The 19,079-nt window shown below is 55.9% G+C and overlaps 4 protein-coding genes across 4 annotated transcripts; all 4 read right to left on the bottom strand.

Moving 5' to 3' along the window:
* Positions 1–264: 264 nt before the first annotated feature.
* Positions 265–2,929, bottom strand: LOC149919689 (E3 ubiquitin-protein ligase Topors-like). The gene is made up of 2 exons (XM_090146497.1): positions 2,648–2,929; positions 265–2,544 (listed from the first exon to the last, which is right to left on the bottom strand). Exon 2 carries the CDS (start codon positions 2,458–2,460, stop codon positions 1,507–1,509), a length of 954 nt encoding a protein of 317 aa, XP_090002623.1. The 5' UTR covers positions 2,461–2,544; positions 2,648–2,929; the 3' UTR covers positions 265–1,506.
* Positions 2,930–4,331: 1,402 nt separating this feature from the next.
* On the bottom strand, positions 4,332–7,741 carry LOC149919688 (E3 ubiquitin-protein ligase Topors-like). The gene is made up of 2 exons (XM_090134447.1): positions 7,460–7,741; positions 4,332–7,357 (listed from the first exon to the last, which is right to left on the bottom strand). The coding sequence occupies exon 2, from the start codon at positions 7,271–7,273 to the stop codon at positions 6,320–6,322; it is 954 nt and encodes a 317-aa protein (XP_089990573.1). The 5' UTR covers positions 7,274–7,357; positions 7,460–7,741; the 3' UTR covers positions 4,332–6,319.
* Positions 7,742–9,135: 1,394 nt separating this feature from the next.
* LOC149919687 (E3 ubiquitin-protein ligase Topors-like) lies at positions 9,136–12,546 on the bottom strand. The gene is made up of 2 exons (XM_090134446.1): positions 12,265–12,546; positions 9,136–12,161 (listed from the first exon to the last, which is right to left on the bottom strand). Exon 2 carries the CDS (start codon positions 12,075–12,077, stop codon positions 11,124–11,126), a length of 954 nt encoding a protein of 317 aa, XP_089990572.1. The 5' UTR covers positions 12,078–12,161; positions 12,265–12,546; the 3' UTR covers positions 9,136–11,123.
* Positions 12,547–13,956: 1,410 nt separating this feature from the next.
* On the bottom strand, positions 13,957–17,355 carry LOC149919686 (E3 ubiquitin-protein ligase Topors-like). The gene is made up of 2 exons (XM_090146477.1): positions 17,086–17,355; positions 13,957–16,982 (listed from the first exon to the last, which is right to left on the bottom strand). The coding sequence occupies exon 2, from the start codon at positions 16,896–16,898 to the stop codon at positions 15,945–15,947; it is 954 nt and encodes a 317-aa protein (XP_090002603.1). The 5' UTR covers positions 16,899–16,982; positions 17,086–17,355; the 3' UTR covers positions 13,957–15,944.
* Positions 17,356–19,079: the final 1,724 nt, after the last annotated feature.

Here is a 19,079-nt window from a genome sequence, read left to right as displayed (position 1 = left end):
CATCAGCCCCGGTGGCAAAATTAATATCTCTGCCATAGTATTGTGAGCCTTGTTATCAGTATTCCGCACCATAACATCATGTAGTGCACTGGGAGTTAAGGAGCTAGTGGTGCTGTTCCGTGGATTGTTGCTATTTCCGGATACCTGGATCTCAGCAGAGAAGAAGAACTACATCTCCCAGAAGACTTTCACTGCTCCCCTCCCATTTTCTGATCAGATGGAAAGATAAATCTGTTTTGCAACTCACAAGGTGGCCCCTTTTCTTTTACTGCTTGTCTCTGCAGTAAAGTGCCCTGAGGATAACTGATCCGACTATTAAAGGCAGACGTGAAGGAGGCGTAAAGAACCTCAGCCTTTTCCTTGTCCACAGTGGTCAATAACATGGTGCTATTTTGCATTCTGATGTCATATTTAGAAATTAGTTTTTTATACTCAGAACGCACTGGGCCTTCATTAAGTTTGCCGCTCTGCTCTCTGGAGCTATCTGCGTACACGGTAAATTCAAGACACTGATGGAAATACCTACCTGGTATCTGTACGCAGCATGCCGTGCGTTGGACATTGAAAGGTACAGCCCAGAGGGAGCTGCTAATGTGACAGAAGGTGTGATATTTAAAGAGGCTTTCCAGCTTCTCCTGTGAATTCCTTGTGCGTTTGTTGAACGTTCACCCGATGATCATGTTGTTAACCTCCACAATGGCAGCCAGGAAGGCACAGACGACGCATGTCACAGGGGAAGAGTCACATTTTAATTTAAAAACACCCCCCACAATAATGTAGAGGCCATGTACAGCCTGTCATGCAGATGGCATGCAGGGGGTCCATCACACGTGAGTGGAGGACGGGCTCCTTCTCAAGGCTGGGGACAAGCCCTGCTCCTCATAGCGAGCCCTCCAGCCCTCCAAATACACCACATCCCACCAAGCCCAGCAAGCCCTGGGCAGGTGGGACACGGGCAGTTTGCACTGCCAGGGCTATGAACATGCAAAATGGGCAACACCCGATCTCCCTGGCGCTGGGGTCCAGCGCTCCAGCTGTGGCTGCCTCAGAGCTGAGCAGAGGGGCAGGATAACCGCCCTTCACCTACTGGCAGCACCCGGCCTCACGTAGCCCAGGACACCATTCACCAAGGCGGCCTGGGCTCCTTGGTGCTTCAGCCTGGTGTCCAGCAGGACTCCCAGGTTTGCTCCAGCTGGCTAACCCCTGCTGTTGTGCGTTCCGGTATGTTCCCCCCAGGTGCAGAAATTTGCCCTTCCCCTGTCATGGGGTTCCTATCTGGGATATAACAGTGCCAGCAGTGGCTTGGCAGCAGGAAAAAAGGGAGAAAGCATCGAGGATGAGGAAGCAACAACGGCTGTGCCATTAGCAATGCCAACACGCATTTTTGCATTTTTTCTTTCTAGTTTATTTGCATGGGGGAATTGGACACTGATGGCAAAGGTCCATTGGGGCCGGCGTGTGTCCCAGCTGCTGCCCGGCCCCAGTCTCATCAGCCCGGCCGCTGTTCTATTGCTGCCGGCTGGGTGGCCTCTTCTTCGGCGATGCCGAGGCCTGGCAGTCGCTGGCCTTCCTCTTCGGGGCTCGCCGGGACTGCTGAGGAAGGCTGTGGCCAGAGGGCCCTGCCACAGGCTGCCCCGGCTCCTCGCGGGGCGCTGCCTGCTCCATGGTGACCTCCGCAGGGTTGTTATGTGGGCAGCTGGGATGCCCGGCGAGGTCTCCTCCCGTCCTGCCCGGGATTTGGTCCCTGGTGGAGGTGGCAGGGCCGCTGGAGAGTGCTGGGCCAGGGACGGGAGCCTCCTGTCGTGGAGCAGCTGTGCGCTCCGACGCTGGGTTGGCCTCCTGTGCCCCAGCAGCAGGGGTGACGTTGAGGCCCAGCAGGCGCTGAGCCTCCCTGCCGTACTTCTGCACGGTGAAGGCGATGAACTGCCTCACAAAGTTGCCTGTTTGGCCGTGCAGGTGGAGATCCAGCCTCTCCATCAGGATCTCCTGCTCCAAGCCGACGAGGAGCAGGGCCGAGATGACGCTGTTGGCCAGCGTATCTGCCCGTGGCTCCTCGGTGCCCAGGATGCGGCGCAGCTTCCGTTGCAGCCAGGAGCGCAGGGGCCGCAGCAGGGCTGGGTTCTCCCGGAAGATGGAAGCCCAGGAGTCACGGGAGAGGCCGCCCGCAGGACGCCTGGGCACTGCAGGCCATGGCCGGGCGGCCCGGGGGCCTGCGGGGCGCCGTGTGGCAACGGATGCCACCGCAGCCGGTCTGAGGACCAGCTCCTCGTACTTGTTGTCCGCTCGCGTGGTGTGGATGATGGACTGCACACCCTGCTTGCAAAGCGGACACTGGGGCCTGGCGCTCGTCCACCGCCGGATGCAGGGAGAGCAAAACTGGTGGCAGCACGGCACGGCGTACGCCGCGCTGTCCCAGTTGTCCAGGCACACGGGGCAGCGGGTGTCTAATGCTGCCTCCATGCTTCCACCGGTCGCGGTGGGCTCGGGGGAGCGGGAGATGGCAACGCGCTCCCCAGCACTGGCGCTGCAGTAGCAGGTGTCACGCTGCAAGAGGACAAGAGGACAAGAGACGTTAGTCACACACCGGCCTGGGAGGGCTCCCTCAAGGTGCCCCCTGCCCTGTGCCGCCGGTCCCCGTGCCGCCTACCTATGCTGCTGCACGCGCCTCTCTGGGATGTCCCGTCTGCCTGCTCCCAGCAGGGTCGGGTTAAGGAACAAGTGGCTCTGAGACGGCCGCTGAGAGCTGCGCTAGCAGCACCCAGAGCTCGTTTCAGCACCAAAGCTCGCCCTGTCCACACTCCAGTCCTCGCACACACGCTCGGTCGGAGGCCAGGCACGAACTGCTGGGCTGAGCCGCTGCACCCACGTTAAAGGATCCGTGGGCTATGGAGTCACAATCCGTTGCCTGGAGACGTCTCAAAGCATGGCTTGGCCAAGCTGCTGGGCCTCACCTTCATTCAACCTTCACTTGGGGACATCGCTGCCCGTCCCACAGTGATGCCACGGCGCATTGCTGGGTCATCACTATGAGCCGTCCTCACCTGCAGCACGTGCTCCAGCGCCAGCACAAGTTGCACGAATTTCTGGGCTTTTCCCAGTGCCACTGCCCACTCCATTCCCCACACCTCGTGTGCTTGGCTTCAGTGTTTCACACCAATCACCGGGGCCTGGGCCACATCTTCCCATGGGCTCCATCCGGTCTCTCTGGCCATGGCACGCAGCCCCAGGCATGTACAGCAAGAAGAAGAACTTGTATTCCATAAAAGTTCATGTTTTCACACAGAGGGTGGTGACGCAGTGGAACAGGTTGCCCAGAGAGGTTGTGGATGCCCCATCCCCGGAGGCATTCGAGGCCTGACTGGATGTGGCTCTGGGCAGCCTGGTCTAGCGGTTGCACATAGCAGGGAGGTTGCAACTGTATGACCATTAGGGTCCTTTTCAACTATATGACCATTAGGGTCCTTTTCAACCCAGACCATTTCCATGATTCTATGATTCTATGATTCTATGATTCTATGATTCTATGATTCTATGATTCTATGATTCTATGATTCTGTGATTCTACGATTCTGTGATTCTACAATTCTGTGATTCTGTGATTCTACGATTCTGTGATTCTGTGATTCTGTGATTCTGTGATTCTATGATAGTTGGACTCGATGACCTCAGAGGTCTTTTCCAACCTTAATGATTCTATGAATTCTATCATTCTTAGGCTGCATGAGGAAGTCCTGCAGGCTCTCCCCATGCTCCAGCACTCTGGCCAGCCCTCTGGGACCTCCAGGTTCCTCCCAAGGGATGTCAAAATCCAGAGCAGTGTCCGGTGGATTTTCTCCCCCTTTGCAGAGCAATCAAACCATAGGGCAGCCTCCAGCTGCAAGCCTTGGCCCTCTGTTCATGCAAGGGCTTGCAAGGGTTGGCCCCCGGTTGGCTTGTCCTCATTCTCAAGAGTTACTTGACAGTATTTAGTTGCTAGATTGTTGGTGTTAGTGAAGGACAAAAGCTTGGTGCCCCTCTGGCAGTGGATGGGAGGACAGGGGCTGCCCAGTTGAGCTCTGCTGACATGACAGAGAGCTGCAGGGCAGGGCAGCAGAGGAGCAACGGTGTCCGGAGGCAGGGAGAGGGGAAAGGAGGCTGGGGGAAAGCAGCCAAGGGAAAGGAAGATTGAGGGGAGCATGAAGGGCATGGGGAGGAGGACAAAGGGAGCAGGAAGGAAGGAGGCAGGGGGTAACAGAGCTGCTGAAAAAATCAGGGAACAGAAGGGAGCCCATGGGTAGGAGGGTTGTGATGTGTCTGTGGGCAGCACTGCCCTGGGGAAGCCTCTGGCGCTGTGCTGGCACCCCCGCCCGCACTGACAGGGAGTGCTGCACTTCATCAAGCAGCTCCAGGTTGGGCAGCATCTACTCAGCTCATCGCAGGCTTTCCCGTGCAGATGTGAGGTTGCTCCCTTCCAGCTTTCAACTGGGTTTATATTTTGTCAGGGAAACTACAGGGAGTAAAAAGCAGCCAAAACCTTGTAGTGACAAAGCGTTACATCACGTGCCTTAGCGCTTCAGTACAAGGCCCAGCTGAGAGCCACTTTCCACTGTAATTTTCCTGCATATCTGCCAAGCCGTGCATGGAAAGAGCCATCTGCGATGTCTTATGGGGCATTTCCTGGACACAGCTTCCAAAGGGTAACTAAAAACCAAGTTCTGTAAAACGTAAGCCGCTGCCCAAACGACTGGGTTTTAGAAACGTGTAAGTTACAGCTGAGAGAGAAGTCGCAATGAGTCCCGCTTTTGGTCTGCTTGATCTGTGTCTACTTGGAGTTCATCAGCCCCGGTGGCAAAATTAATATCTCTGCCATAGTATTGTGAGCCTTGTTATCAGTATTCCGCACCATAACATCATGTAGTGCACTGGGAGTTAAGGAGCTAGTGGTGCTGTTCCGTGGATTGTTGCTATTTCCGGATACCTGGATCTCAGCAGAGAAGAAGAACTACATCTCCCAGAAGACTTTCACTGCTCCCCTCCCATTTTCTGATCAGATGGAAAGATAAATCTGTTTTGCAACTCACAAGGTGGCCCCTTTTCTTTTACTGCTCGTCTCTGCAGTAAAGTGCCCTGAGGATAACTGATCCGACTATTAAAGGCAGACGTGAAGGAGGCGTAAAGAACCTCAGCCTTTTCCTTGTCCACAGTGGTCAATAACATGGTGCTATTTTGCATTCTGATGTCATATTTAGAAATTAGTTTTTTATACTCAGAACGCACTGGGCCTTCATTAAGTTTGCCGCTCTGCTCTCTGGAGCTATCTGCGTACACGGTAAATTCAAGACACTGATGGAAATACCTACCTGGTATCTGTACGCAGCATGCCGTGCGTTGGACATTGAAAGGTACAGCCCAGAGGGAGCTGCTAATGTGACAGAAGGTGTGATATTTAAAGAGGCTTTCCAGCTTCTCCTGTGAATTCCTTGTGCGTTTGTTGAACGTTCACCCGATGATCATGTTGTTAACCTCCACAATGGCAGCCAGGAAGGCACAGACGACGCATGTCACAGGGGAAGAGTCACATTTTAATTTAAAAACACCCCCCACAATAATGTAGAGGCCATGTACAGCCTGTCATGCAGATGGCATGCAGGGGGTCCATCACACGTGAGTGGAGGACGGGCTCCTTCTCAAGGCTGGGGACAAGCCCTGCTCCTCATAGCGAGCCCTCCAGCCCTCCAAATACACCACATCCCACCAAGCCCAGCAAGCCCTGGGCAGGTGGGACACGGGCAGTTTGCACTGCCAGGGCTATGAACATGCAAAATGGGCAACACCCGATCTCCCTGGCGCTGGGGTCCAGCGCTCCAGCTGTGGCTGCCTCAGAGCTGAGCAGAGGGGCAGGATAACCGCCCTTCACCTACTGGCAGCACCCGGCCTCACGTAGCCCAGGACACCATTCACCAAGGCGGCCTGGGCTCCTTGGTGCTTCAGCCTGGTGTCCAGCAGGACTCCCAGGTTTGCTCCAGCTGGCTAACCCCTGCTGTTGTGCGTTCCGGTATGTTCCCCCCAGGTGCAGAAATTTGCCCTTCCCCTGTCATGGGGTTCCTATCTGGGATATAACAGTGCCAGCAGTGGCTTGGCAGCAGGAAAAAAGGGAGAAAGCATCGAGGATGAGGAAGCAACAACGGCTGTGCCATTAGCAATGCCAACACGCATTTTTGCATTTTTTCTTTCTAGTTTATTTGCATGGGGGAATTGGACACTGATGGCAAAGGTCCATTGGGGCCGGCGTGTGTCCCAGCTGCTGCCCGGCCCCAGTCTCATCAGCCCGGCCGCTGTTCTATTGCTGCCGGCTGGGTGGCCTCTTCTTCGGCGATGCTGAGGCCTGGCAGTCGCTGGCCTTCCTCTTCGGGGCTCGCCGGGACTGCTGAGGAAGGCTGTGGCCAGAGGGCCCTGCCACAGGCTGCCCCGGCTCCTCGCGGGACTCTGCCTGCTCCATGGTGACCTCCGCAGGGTTGTTATGTGGGCAGCTGGGATGCCCGGCGAGGTCTCCTCCCGTCCTGCCCGGGATTTGGTCCCTGGTGGAGCTGGCAGGGCCGCTGGAGAGTGCTGGGCCAGGGACGGGAGCCTCCTGTCGTGGAGCAGCTGTGCGCTCCGACGCTGGGTTGGCCTCCTGTGCCCCAGCAGCAGGGGTGACGTTGAGGCCCAGCAGGCGCTGAGCCTCCCTGCCGTACTTCTGCACGGTGAAGGCGATGAACTGCCTCACAAAGTTGCCTGTTTGGCCGTGCAGGTGGAGATCCAGCCTCTCCATCAGGATCTCCTGCTCCAAGCCGACGAGGAGCAGGGCCGAGATGACGCTGTTGGCCAGCGTATCTGCCCGTGGCTCCTCGGTGCCCAGGATGCGGCGCAGCTTCCGTTGCAGCCAGGAGCGCAGGGGCCGCAGCAGGGCTGGGTTCTCCCGGAAGATGGAAGCCCAGGAGTCACGGGAGAGGCCGCCCGCAGGACGCCTGGGCACTGCAGGCCATGGCCGGGCGGCCCGGGGGCCTGCGGGGCGCCGTGTGGCAACGGATGCCACCGCAGCCGGTCTGAGGACCAGCTCCTCGTACTTGTTGTCCGCTCGCATGGTGTGGATGATGGACTGCACACCCTGCTTGCAAAGCGGACACTGGGGCCTGGCGCTCGTCCACCGCCGGATGCAGGGAGAGCAAAACTGGTGGCAGCACGGCACGGCGTACGCCGCGCTGTCCCAGTTGTCCAGGCACACGGGGCAGCGGGTGTCTAATGCTGCCTCCATGCTTCCACCGGTCGCGGTGGGCTCGGGGGAGCGGGAGATGGCAACGCGCTCCCCAGCACTGGCGCTGCAGTAGCAGGTGTCACGCTGCAAGAGGACAAGAGGACAAGAGACGTTAGTCACACACCGGCCTGGGAGGGCTCCCTCAAGGTGCCCCTGCCCTGTGCCGCCGGTCCCCGTGCCGCCTACCTATGCTGCTGCACGCGCCTCTCTGGGATGTCCCGTCTGCCTGCTCCCAGCAGGGTCGGGTTAAGGAACAAGTGGCTCTGAGACGGCCGCTGAGAGCTGCGCTAGCAGCACCCAGAGCTCGTTTCAGCACCAAAGCTCGCCCTGTCCACACTCCAGTCCTCGCACACACGCTCGGTCGGAGGCCAGGCACGAACTGCTGGGCTGAGCCGCTGCACCCACGTTAAAGGATCCGTGGGCTATGGAGTCACAATCCGTTGCCTGGAGACGTCTCAAAGCATGGCTTGGCCAAGCTGCTGGGCCTCACCTTCATTCAACCTTCACTTGGGGACATCGCTGCCCGTCCCACAGTGATGCCACGGCGCATTGCTGGGTCATCACTATGAGCCGTCCTCACCTGCAGCACGTGCTCCAGCGCCAGCACAAGTTGCACGAATTTCTGGGCTTTTCCCAGTGCCACTGCCCACTCCATTCCCCACACCTCGTGTGCTTGGCTTCAGTGTTTCACACCAATCACCGGGGCCTGGGCCACATCTTCCCATGGGCTCCATCCGGTCTCTCTGGCCATGGCACGCAGCCCCAGGCATGTACAGCAAGAAGAAGAACTTGTATTCCATAAAAGTTCATGTTTTCACACAGAGGGTGGTGACGCAGTGGAACAGGTTGCCCAGAGAGGTTGTGGATGCCCCATCCCCGGAGGCATTCGAGGCCTGACTGGATGTGGCTCTGGGCAGCCTGGTCTAGCGGTTGCACATAGCAGGGAGGTTGCAACTGTATGACCATTAGGGTCCTTTTCAACTATATGACCATTAGGGTCCTTTTCAACCCAGACCATTTCCATGATTCTATGATTCTATGATTCTATGATTCTATGATTCTATGATTCTATGATTCTATGATTCTATGATTCTATGATTCTGTGATTCTACGATTCTGTGATTCTATGATTCTACGATTCTGTGATTCTGTGATTCTGTGATTCTGTGATTCTATGATAGTTGGACTCGATGACCTCAGAGGTCTTTTCCAACCTTAATGATTCTATGAATTCTATCATTCTTAGGCTGCATGAGGAAGTCCTGCAGGCTCTCCCCATGCTCCAGCACTCTGGCCAGCCCTCTGGGACCTCCAGGTTCCTCCCAAGGGATGTCAAAATCCAGAGCAGTGTCCGGTGGATTTTCTCCCCCTTTGCAGAGCAATCAAACCATAGGGCAGCCTCCAGCTGCAAGCCTTGGCCCTCTGTTCATGCAAGGGCTTGCAAGGGTTGGCCCCCGGTTGGCTTGTCCTCATTCTCAAGAGTTACTTGACAGTATTTAGTTGCTAGATTGTTGGTGTTAGTGAAGGACAAAAGCTTGGTGCCCCTCTGGCAGTGGATGGGAGGACAGGGGCTGCCCAGTTGAGCTCTGCTGACATGACAGAGAGCTGCAGGGCAGGGCAGCAGAGGAGCAACGGTGTCCGGAGGCAGGGAGAGGGGAAAGGAGGCTGGGGGAAAGCAGCCAAGGGAAAGGAAGATTGAGGGGAGCATGAAGGGCATGGGGAGGAGGACAAAGGGAGCAGGAAGGAAGGAGGCAGGGGGTAACAGAGCTGCTGAAAAAATCAGGGAACAGAAGGGAGCCCATGGGTAGGAGGGTTGTGATGTGTCTGTGGGCAGCACTGCCCTGGGGAAGCCTCTGGCGCTGTGCTGGCACCCCCGCCCGCACTGACAGGGAGTGCTGCACTTCATCAAGCAGCTCCAGGTTGGGCAGCATCTACTCAGCTCATCGCAGGCTTTCCCGTGCAGATGTGAGGTTGCTCCCTTCCAGCTTTCAACTGGGTTTATATTTTGTCAGGGAAACTACAGGGAGTAAAAAGCAGCCAAAACCTTGTAGTGACAAAGCGTTACATCACGTGCCTTAGCGCTTCAGTACAAGGCCCAGCTGAGAGCCACTTTCCACTGTAATTTTCCTGCATATCTGCCAAGCCGTGCATGGAAAGAGCCATCTGCGATGTCTTATGGGGCATTTCCTGGACACAGCTTCCAAAGGGTAACTAAAAACCAAGTTCTGTAAAACGTAAGCCGCTGCCCAAACGACTGGGTTTTAGAAACGTGTAAGTTACAGCTGAGAGAGAAGTCGCAATGAGTCCCGCTTTTGGTCTGCTTGATCTGTGTCTACTTGGAGTTCATCAGCCCCGGTGGCAAAATTAATATCTCTGCCATAGTATTGTGAGCCTTGTTATCAGTATTCCGCACCATAACATCATGTAGTGCACTGGGAGTTAAGGAGCTAGTGGTGCTGTTCCGTGGATTGTTGCTATTTCCGGATACCTGGATCTCAGCAGAGAAGAAGAACTACATCTCCCAGAAGACTTTCACTGCTCCCCTCCCATTTTCTGATCAGATGGAAAGATAAATCTGTTTTGCAACTCACAAGGTGGCCCCTTTTCTTTTACTGCTCGTCTCTGCAGTAAAGTGCCCTGAGGATAACTGATCCGACTATTAAAGGCAGACGTGAAGGAGGCGTAAAGAACCTCAGCCTTTTCCTTGTCCACAGTGGTCAATAACATGGTGCTATTTTGCATTCTGATGTCATATTTAGAAATTAGTTTTTTATACTCAGAACGCACTGGGCCTTCATTAAGTTTGCCGCTCTGCTCTCTGGAGCTATCTGCGTACACGGTAAATTCAAGACACTGATGGAAATACCTACCTGGTATCTGTACGCAGCATGCCGTGCGTTGGACATTGAAAGGTACAGCCCAGAGGGAGCTGCTAATGTGACAGAAGGTGTGATATTTAAAGAGGCTTTCCAGCTTCTCCTGTGAATTCCTTGTGCGTTTGTTGAACGTTCACCCGATGATCATGTTGTTAACCTCCACAATGGCAGCCAGGAAGGCACAGACGACGCATGTCACAGGGGAAGAGTCACATTTTAATTTAAAAACACCCCCCACAATAATGTAGAGGCCATGTACAGCCTGTCATGCAGATGGCATGCAGGGGGTCCATCACACGTGAGTGGAGGACGGGCTCCTTCTCAAGGCTGGGGACAAGCCCTGCTCCTCATAGCGAGCCCTCCAGCCCTCCAAATACACCACATCCCACCAAGCCCAGCAAGCCCTGGGCAGGTGGGACACGGGCAGTTTGCACTGCCAGGGCTATGAACATGCAAAATGGGCAACACCCGATCTCCCTGGCGCTGGGGTCCAGCGCTCCAGCTGTGGCTGCCTCAGAGCTGAGCAGAGGGGCAGGATAACCGCCCTTCACCTACTGGCAGCACCCGGCCTCACGTAGCCCAGGACACCATTCACCAAGGCGGCCTGGGCTCCTTGGTGCTTCAGCCTGGTGTCCAGCAGGACTCCCAGGTTTGCTCCAGCTGGCTAACCCCTGCTGTTGTGCGTTCCGGTATGTTCCCCCCAGGTGCAGAAATTTGCCCTTCCCCTGTCATGGGGTTCCTATCTGGGATATAACAGTGCCAGCAGTGGCTTGGCAGCAGGAAAAAAGGGAGAAAGCATCGAGGATGAGGAAGCAACAACGGCTGTGCCATTAGCAATGCCAACACGCATTTTTGCATTTTTTCTTTCTAGTTTATTTGCATGGGGGAATTGGACACTGATGGCAAAGGTCCATTGGGGCCGGCGTGTGTCCCAGCTGCTGCCCGGCCCCAGTCTCATCAGCCCGGCCGCTGTTCTATTGCTGCCGGCTGGGTGGCCTCTTCTTCGGCGATGCTGAGGCCTGGCAGTCGCTGGCCTTCCTCTTCGGGGCTCGCCGGGACTGCTGAGGAAGGCTGTGGCCAGAGGGCCCTGCCACAGGCTGCCCCGGCTCCTCGCGGGGCGCTGCCTGCTCCATGGTGACCTCCGCAGGGTTGTTATGTGGGCAGCTGGGATGCCCGGCGAGGTCTCCTCCCGTCCTGCCCGGGATTTGGTCCCTGGTGGAGGTGGCAGGGCCGCTGGAGAGTGCTGGGCCAGGGACGGGAGCCTCCTGTCGTGGAGCAGCTGTGCGCTCCGACGCTGGGTTGGCCTCCTGTGCCCCAGCAGCAGGGGTGACGTTGAGGCCCAGCAGGCGCTGAGCCTCCCTGCCGTACTTCTGCACGGTGAAGGCGATGAACTGCCTCACAAAGTTGCCTGTTTGGCCGTGCAGGTGGAGATCCAGCCTCTCCATCAGGATCTCCTGCTCCAAGCCGACGAGGAGCAGGGCCGAGATGACGCTGTTGGCCAGCGTATCTGCCCGTGGCTCCTCGGTGCCCAGGATGCGGCGCAGCTTCCGTTGCAGCCAGGAGCGCAGGGGCCGCAGCAGGGCTGGGTTCTCCCGGAAGATGGAAGCCCAGGAGTCACGGGAGAGGCCGCCCGCAGGACGCCTGGGCACTGCAGGCCATGGCCGGGCGGCCCGGGGGCCTGCGGGGCGCCGTGTGGCAACGGATGCCACCGCAGCCGGTCTGAGGACCAGCTCCTCGTACTTGTTGTCCGCTCGCGTGGTGTGGATGATGGACTGCACACCCTGCTTGCAAAGCGGACACTGGGGCCTGGCGCTCGTCCACCGCCGGATGCAGGGAGAGCAAAACTGGTGGCAGCACGGCACGGCGTACGCCGCGCTGTCCCAGTTGTCCAGGCACACGGGGCAGCGGGTGTCTAATGCTGCCTCCATGCTTCCACCGGTCGCGGTGGGCTCGGGGGAGCGGGAGATGGCAACGCGCTCCCCAGCACTGGCGCTGCAGTAGCAGGTGTCACGCTGCAAGAGGACAAGAGGACAAGAGACGTTAGTCACACACCGGCCTGGGAGGGCTCCCTCAAGGTGCCCCCTGCCCTGTGCCGCCGGTCCCCGTGCCGCCTACCTATGCTGCTGCACGCGCCTCTCTGGGATGTCCCGTCTGCCTGCTCCCAGCAGGGTCGGGTTAAGGAACAAGTGGCTCTGAGACGGCCGCTGAGAGCTGCGCTAGCAGCACCCAGAGCTCGTTTCAGCACCAAAGCTCGCCCTGTCCACACTCCAGTCCTCGCACACACGCTCGGTCGGAGGCCAGGCACGAACTGCTGGGCTGAGCCGCTGCACCCACGTTAAAGGATCCGTGGGCTATGGAGTCACAATCCGTTGCCTGGAGACGTCTCAAAGCATGGCTTGGCCAAGCTGCTGGGCCTCACCTTCATTCAACCTTCACTTGGGGACATCGCTGCCCGTCCCACAGTGATGCCACGGCGCATTGCTGGGTCATCACTATGAGCCGTCCTCACCTGCAGCACGTGCTCCAGCGCCAGCACAAGTTGCACGAATTTCTGGGCTTTTCCCAGTGCCACTGCCCACTCCATTCCCCACACCTCGTGTGCTTGGCTTCAGTGTTTCACACCAATCACCGGGGCCTGGGCCACATCTTCCCATGGGCTCCATCCGGTCTCTCTGGCCATGGCACGCAGCCCCAGGCATGTACAGCAAGAAGAAGAACTTGTATTCCATAAAAGTTCATGTTTTCACACAGAGGGTGGTGACGCAGTGGAACAGGTTGCCCAGAGAGGTTGTGGATGCCCCATCCCCGGAGGCATTCGAGGCCTGACTGGATGTGGCTCTGGGCAGCCTGGTCTAGCGGTTGCACATAGCAGGGAGGTTGCAACTGTATGACCATTAGGGTCCTTTTCAACTATATGACCATTAGGGTCCTTTTCAACCCAGACCATTTCCATGATTCTATGATTCTATGATTCTATGATTCTATGATTCTATGATTCTATGATTCTATGATTCTATGATTCTATGATTCTGTGATTCTACGATTCTGTGATTCTACAATTCTGTGATTCTGTGATTCTACGATTCTGTGATTCTGTGATTCTGTGATTCTGTGATTCTATGATAGTTGGACTCGATGACCTCAGAGGTCTTTTCCAACCTTAATGATTCTATGAATTCTATCATTCTTAGGCTGCATGAGGAAGTCCTGCAGGCTCTCCCCATGCTCCAGCACTCTGGCCAGCCCTCTGGGACCTCCAGGTTCCTCCCAAGGGATGTCAAAATCCAGAGCAGTGTCCGGTGGATTTTCTCCCCCTTTGCAGAGCAATCAAACCATAGGGCAGCCTCCAGCTGCAAGCCTTGGCCCTCTGTTCATGCAAGGGCTTGCAAGGGTTGGCCCCCGGTTGGCTTGTCCTCATTCTCAAGAGTTACTTGACAGTATTTAGTTGCTAGATTGTTGGTGTTAGTGAAGGACAAAAGCTTGGTGCCCCTCTGGCAGTGGATGGGAGGACAGGGGCTGCCCAGTTGAGCTCTGCTGACATGACAGAGAGCTGCAGGGCAGGGCAGCAGAGGAGCAACGGTGTCCGGAGGCAGGGAGAGGGGAAAGGAGGCTGGGGGAAAGCAGCCAAGGGAAAGGAAGATTGAGGGGAGCATGAAGGGCATGGGGAGGAGGACAAAGGGAGCAGGAAGGAAGGAGGCAGGGGGTAACAGAGCTGCTGAAAAAATCAGGGAACAGAAGGGAGCCCATGGGTAGGAGGGTTGTGATGTGTCTGTGGGCAGCACTGCCCTGGGGAAGCCTCTGGCGCTGTGCTGGCACCCCCGCCCGCACTGACAGGGAGTGCTGCACTTCATCAAGCAGCTCCAGGTTGGGCAGCATCTACTCAGCTCATCGCAGGCTTTCCCGTGCAGATGTGAGGTTGCTCCCTTCCAGCTTTCAACTGGGTTTATATTTTGTCAGGGAAACTACAGGGAGTAAAAAGCAGCCAAAACCTTGTAGTGACAAAGCGTTACATCACGTGCCTTAGCGCTTCAGTACAAGGCCCAGCTGAGAGCCACTTTCCACTGTAATTTTCCTGCATATCTGCCAAGCCGTGCATGGAAAGAGCCATCTGCGATGTCTTATGGGGCATTTCCTGGACACAGCTTCCAAAGGGTAACTAAAAACCAAGTTCTGTAAAACGTAAGCCGCTGCCCAAACGACTGGGTTTTAGAAACGTGTAAGTTACAGCTGAGAGAGAAGTCGCAATGAGTCCCGCTTTTGGTCTGCTTGATCTGTGTCTACTTGGAGTTCATCAGCCCCGGTGGCAAAATTAATATCTCTGCCATAGTATTGTGAGCCTTGTTATCAGTATTCCGCACCATAACATCATGTAGTGCACTGGGAGTTAAGGAGCTAGTGGTGCTGTTCCGTGGATTGTTGCTATTTCCGGATACCTGGATCTCAGCAGAGAAGAAGAACTACATCTCCCAGAAGACTTTCACTGCTCCCCTCCCATTTTCTGATCAGATGGAAAGATAAATCTGTTTTGCAACTCACAAGGTGGCCCCTTTTCTTTTACTGCTCGTCTCTGCAGTAAAGTGCCCTGAGGATAACTGATCCGACTATTAAAGGCAGACGTGAAGGAGGCGTAAAGAACCTCAGCCTTTTCCTTGTCCACAGTGGTCAATAACATGGTGCTATTTTGCATTCTGATGTCATATTTAGAAATTAGTTTTTTATACTCAGAACGCACTGGGCCTTCATTAAGTTTGCCGCTCTGCTCTCTGGAGCTATCTGCGTACACGGTAAATTCAAGACACTGATGGAAATACCTACCTGGTATCTGTACGCAGCATGCCGTGCGTTGGACATTGAAAGGTACAGCCCAGAGGGAGCTGCTAATGTGACAGAAGGTGTGATATTTAAAGAGGCTTTCCAGCTTCTCCTGTGAATTCCTTGTGCGTTTGTTGAACGTTCACCCGATGATCATGTTGTTAACCTCCACAATGGCAGCCAGGAAGGCACAGACGACGCATGTCACAGGGGAAGAGTCACATTTTAATTTAAAAACACCCCCCACAATAATGTAGAGGCCATGTACAGCCTGTCATGCAGATGGCATGCAGGGGGTCCATCACACGTGAGTGGAGGACGGGCTCCTTCTCAAGGCTGGGGACAAGCCCTGCTCCTCATAGCGAGCCCTCCAGCCCTCCAAATACACCACATCCCACCAAGCCCAGCAAGCCCTGGGCAGGTGGGACACGGGCAGTTTGCACTGCCAGGGCTATGAACATGCAAAATGGGCAACACCCGATCTCCCTGGCGCTGGGGTCCAGCGCTCCAGCTGTGGCTGCCTCAGAGCTGAGCAGAGGGGCAGGATAACCGCCCTTCACCTACTGGCAGCACCCGGCCTCACGTAGCCCAGGACACCATTCACCAAGGCGGCCTGGGCTCCTTGGTGCTTCAGCCTGGTGTCCAGCAGGACTCCCAGGTTTGCTCCAGCTGGCTAACCCCTGCTGTTGTGCGTTCCGGTATGTTCCCCCCAGGTGCAGAAATTTGCCCTTCCCCTGTCATGGGGTTCCTATCTGGGATATAACAGTGCCAGCAGTGGCTTGGCAGCAGGAAAAAAGGGAGAAAGCATCGAGGATGAGGAAGCAACAACGGCTGTGCCATTAGCAATGCCAACACGCATTTTTGCATTTTTTCTTTCTAGTTTATTTGCATGGGGGAATTGGACACTGATGGCAAAGGTCCATTGGGGCCGGCGTGTGTCCCAGCTGCTGCCCGGCCCCAGTCTCATCAGCCCGGCCGCTGTTCTATTGCTGCCGGCTGGGTGGCCTCTTCTTCGGCGATGCCGAGGCCTGGCAGTCGCTGGCCTTCCTCTTCGGGGCTCGCCGGGACTGCTGAGGAAGGCTGTGGCCAGAGGGCCCTGCCACAGGCTGCCCCGGCTCCTCGCGGGGCGCTGCCTGCTCCATGGTGACCTCCGCAGGGTTGTTATGTGGGCAGCTGGGATGCCCGGCGAGGTCTCCTCCCGTCCTGCCCGGGATTTGGTCCCTGGTGGAGGTGGCAGGGCCGCTGGAGAGTGCTGGGCCAGGGACGGGAGCCTCCTGTCGTGGAGCAGCTGTGCGCTCCGACGCTGGGTTGGCCTCCTGTGCCCCAGCAGCAGGGGTGACGTTGAGGCCCAGCAGGCGCTGAGCCTCCCTGCCGTACTTCTGCACGGTGAAGGCGATGAACTGCCTCACAAAGTTGCCTGTTTGGCCGTGCAGGTGGAGATCCAGCCTCTCCATCAGGATCTCCTGCTCCAAGCCGACGAGGAGCAGGGCCGAGATGACGCTGTTGGCCAGCGTATCTGCCCGTGGCTCCTCGGTGCCCAGGATGCGGCGCAGCTTCCGTTGCAGCCAGGAGCGCAGGGGCCGCAGCAGGGCTGGGTTCTCCCGGAAGATGGAAGCCCAGGAGTCACGGGAGAGGCCGCCCGCAGGACGCCTGGGCACTGCAGGCCATGGCCGGGCGGCCCGGGGGCCTGCGGGGCGCCGTGTGGCAACGGATGCCACCGCAGCCGGTCTGAGGACCAGCTCCTCGTACTTGTTGTCCGCTCGCGTGGTGTGGATGATGGACTGCACACCCTGCTTGCAAAGCGGACACTGGGGCCTGGCGCTCGTCCACCGCCGGATGCAGGGAGAGCAAAACTGGTGGCAGCACGGCACGGCGTACGCCGCGCTGTCCCAGTTGTCCAGGCACACGGGGCAGCGGGTGTCTAATGCTGCCTCCATGCTTCCACCGGTCGCGGTGGGCTCGGGGGAGCGGGAGATGGCAACGCGCTCCCCAGCACTGGCGCTGCAGTAGCAGGTGTCACGCTGCAAGAGGACAAGAGGACAAGAGACGTTAGTCACACACCGGCCTGGGAGGGCTCCCTCAAGGTGCCCCCTGCCCTGTGCCGCCGGTCCCCGTGCCGCCTACCTATGCTGCTGCACGCGCCTCTCTGGGATGTCCCGTCTGCCTGCTCCCAGCAGGGTCGGGTTAAGGAACAAGTGGCTCTGAGACGGCCGCTGAGAGCTGCGCTAGCAGCACCCAGAGCTCGTTTCAGCACCAAAGCTCGCCCTGTCCACACTCCAGTCCTCGCACACACGCTCGGTCGGAGGCCAGGCACGAACTGCTGGGCTGAGCCGCTGCACCCACGTTAAAGGATCCGTGGGCTATGGAGTCACAATCCGTTGCCTGGAGACGTCTCAAAGCATGGCTTGGCCAAGCTGCTGGGCCTCACCTTCATTCAACCTTCACTTGGGGACATCGCTGCCCGTCCCACAGTGATGCCACGGCGCATTGCTGGGTCATCACTATGAGCCGTCCTCACCTGCAGCACGTGCTCCAGCGCCAGCACAAGTTGCACGAATTTCTGGGCTTTTCCCAGTGCCACTGCCCACTCCATTCCCCACACCTCGTGTGCTTGGCTTCAGTGTTTCACACCAATCACCGGGGCCTGGGCCACATCTTCCCATATGCTCTGTCATATAGCAGGGGGGTTGCAACTGTATGAGCATTAGGGTCCTTTTCAACCCAGACCATTTCCATGATTCTATGCTTCTATGCTTCTATGATTCTGTGATTCTGTGATTCTGTGATTCTATGATTCTATGATTCTGCAATTCTATGATTCTATGATATTCTATGGTATTCAGAAGACACCTATTCCAACCCCTTCGATTCCAGTGTCAAGTGTAAGGGGGATCTGAAGTGCGCTACACTCCAACTGTGAAGGAGATTTTTGCCGCCTATGATTGGTTTTGTGCTGCTTCTCACGTAATCTGTACTGAAACATTGCTCTTTCTATCACTTAACTGATGGTGCTAATCTGAATGTTTAAAAGAACAGTTCCCTCTACACATCATGCTACCGATGCCACTTGGATTAAGTGGTTTGTGTTGATTATACAACAAGCTCGGATGGAGAACCTCAGTTTTTCAGGAATCTTAGAAGTGATCATGGACTGGCCTGAAAGTAAAAAGTTTGGAACATCACCAGAAGAAGAAGTATCGTGGGCTAAAGAGGCCCCATCATACAGTGAACTACCAGAAAATGAAAAGAAATTTGCACTGTTCACAGATGGATCATGTTGTATTGTGGGGAAGCATCACAGATAGAAATCTTCTGGAGCCCTATGCAACAGGTTTCAGAGGCTACTAATCTGTAGAGGTAAAGGCTATCCAGCTGGTCTTAGATATTGCTGAACAGGAGAGGTGGCCAATGCTTTATCTTTATACTGACTCATGGACGGTGAAATATGCCTTAAGGGGGTGGTTACAGTGGGAACAAAAAAACTGGCAATGAAGGAGTAGACCTGTTTGGGCAGCTGAACTGTGGAAAGTCATTGCTGCCTGAATAAAGAATACATATGGTTGTAAAGATGTGTCATGCAGATGCTCATGCGCCGAAGAATTGGGCTAGTGAAGAACAACAAAATAACCATCAGGTAGACTGAGCTGCCAAAACTGAGGTGGCTCAAATACACCTGGACTGGCAAAACAAGCATGAAATATTTCTAGCTACGTTGGCCCATGAAACCATCAAGGAAGAGATGCAACATATAAGTGGGCTAGAGACCAAGGAGTTGACTTAACTATGGACACTATTGCATGGGTTATTCATGACTGTGGAACATGCACTGCAGTTGAAGAAAACCAAGAGGATAAAACCTCTCTAGGAGTGAGGATGATGGCAAAAGTATAAATATGGGGAGATGTGGCAGGTTGATTGTATCACCTTGCTATGATTTCGCAATGGTAAGCATTATGTGCTTACCACGGGGGAGGCAACCACTGGGTGGCTTGAAACATATGCAGTGCCCATGCTACCTCCTGAAACACCATATTGAGTCTTGAGAAACAAGTCCTGTGGCAACATGGCACTCCAGAAAGAATTGAATAATGGGACTCATTTCAAAAATTCTCTTGTAA

This window comes from Phasianus colchicus, chromosome 1, assembly GCF_987193195.1.
Source record: "Phasianus colchicus chromosome 1, bPhaCol1.hap1.1, whole genome shotgun sequence".
NCBI classification, from domain to species: domain Eukaryota; kingdom Metazoa; phylum Chordata; class Aves; order Galliformes; family Phasianidae; genus Phasianus; species Phasianus colchicus.
The sequence above is the reverse complement of the archived record's forward strand: the minus strand, read 5'-3'. Positions and strand labels throughout refer to the sequence as shown.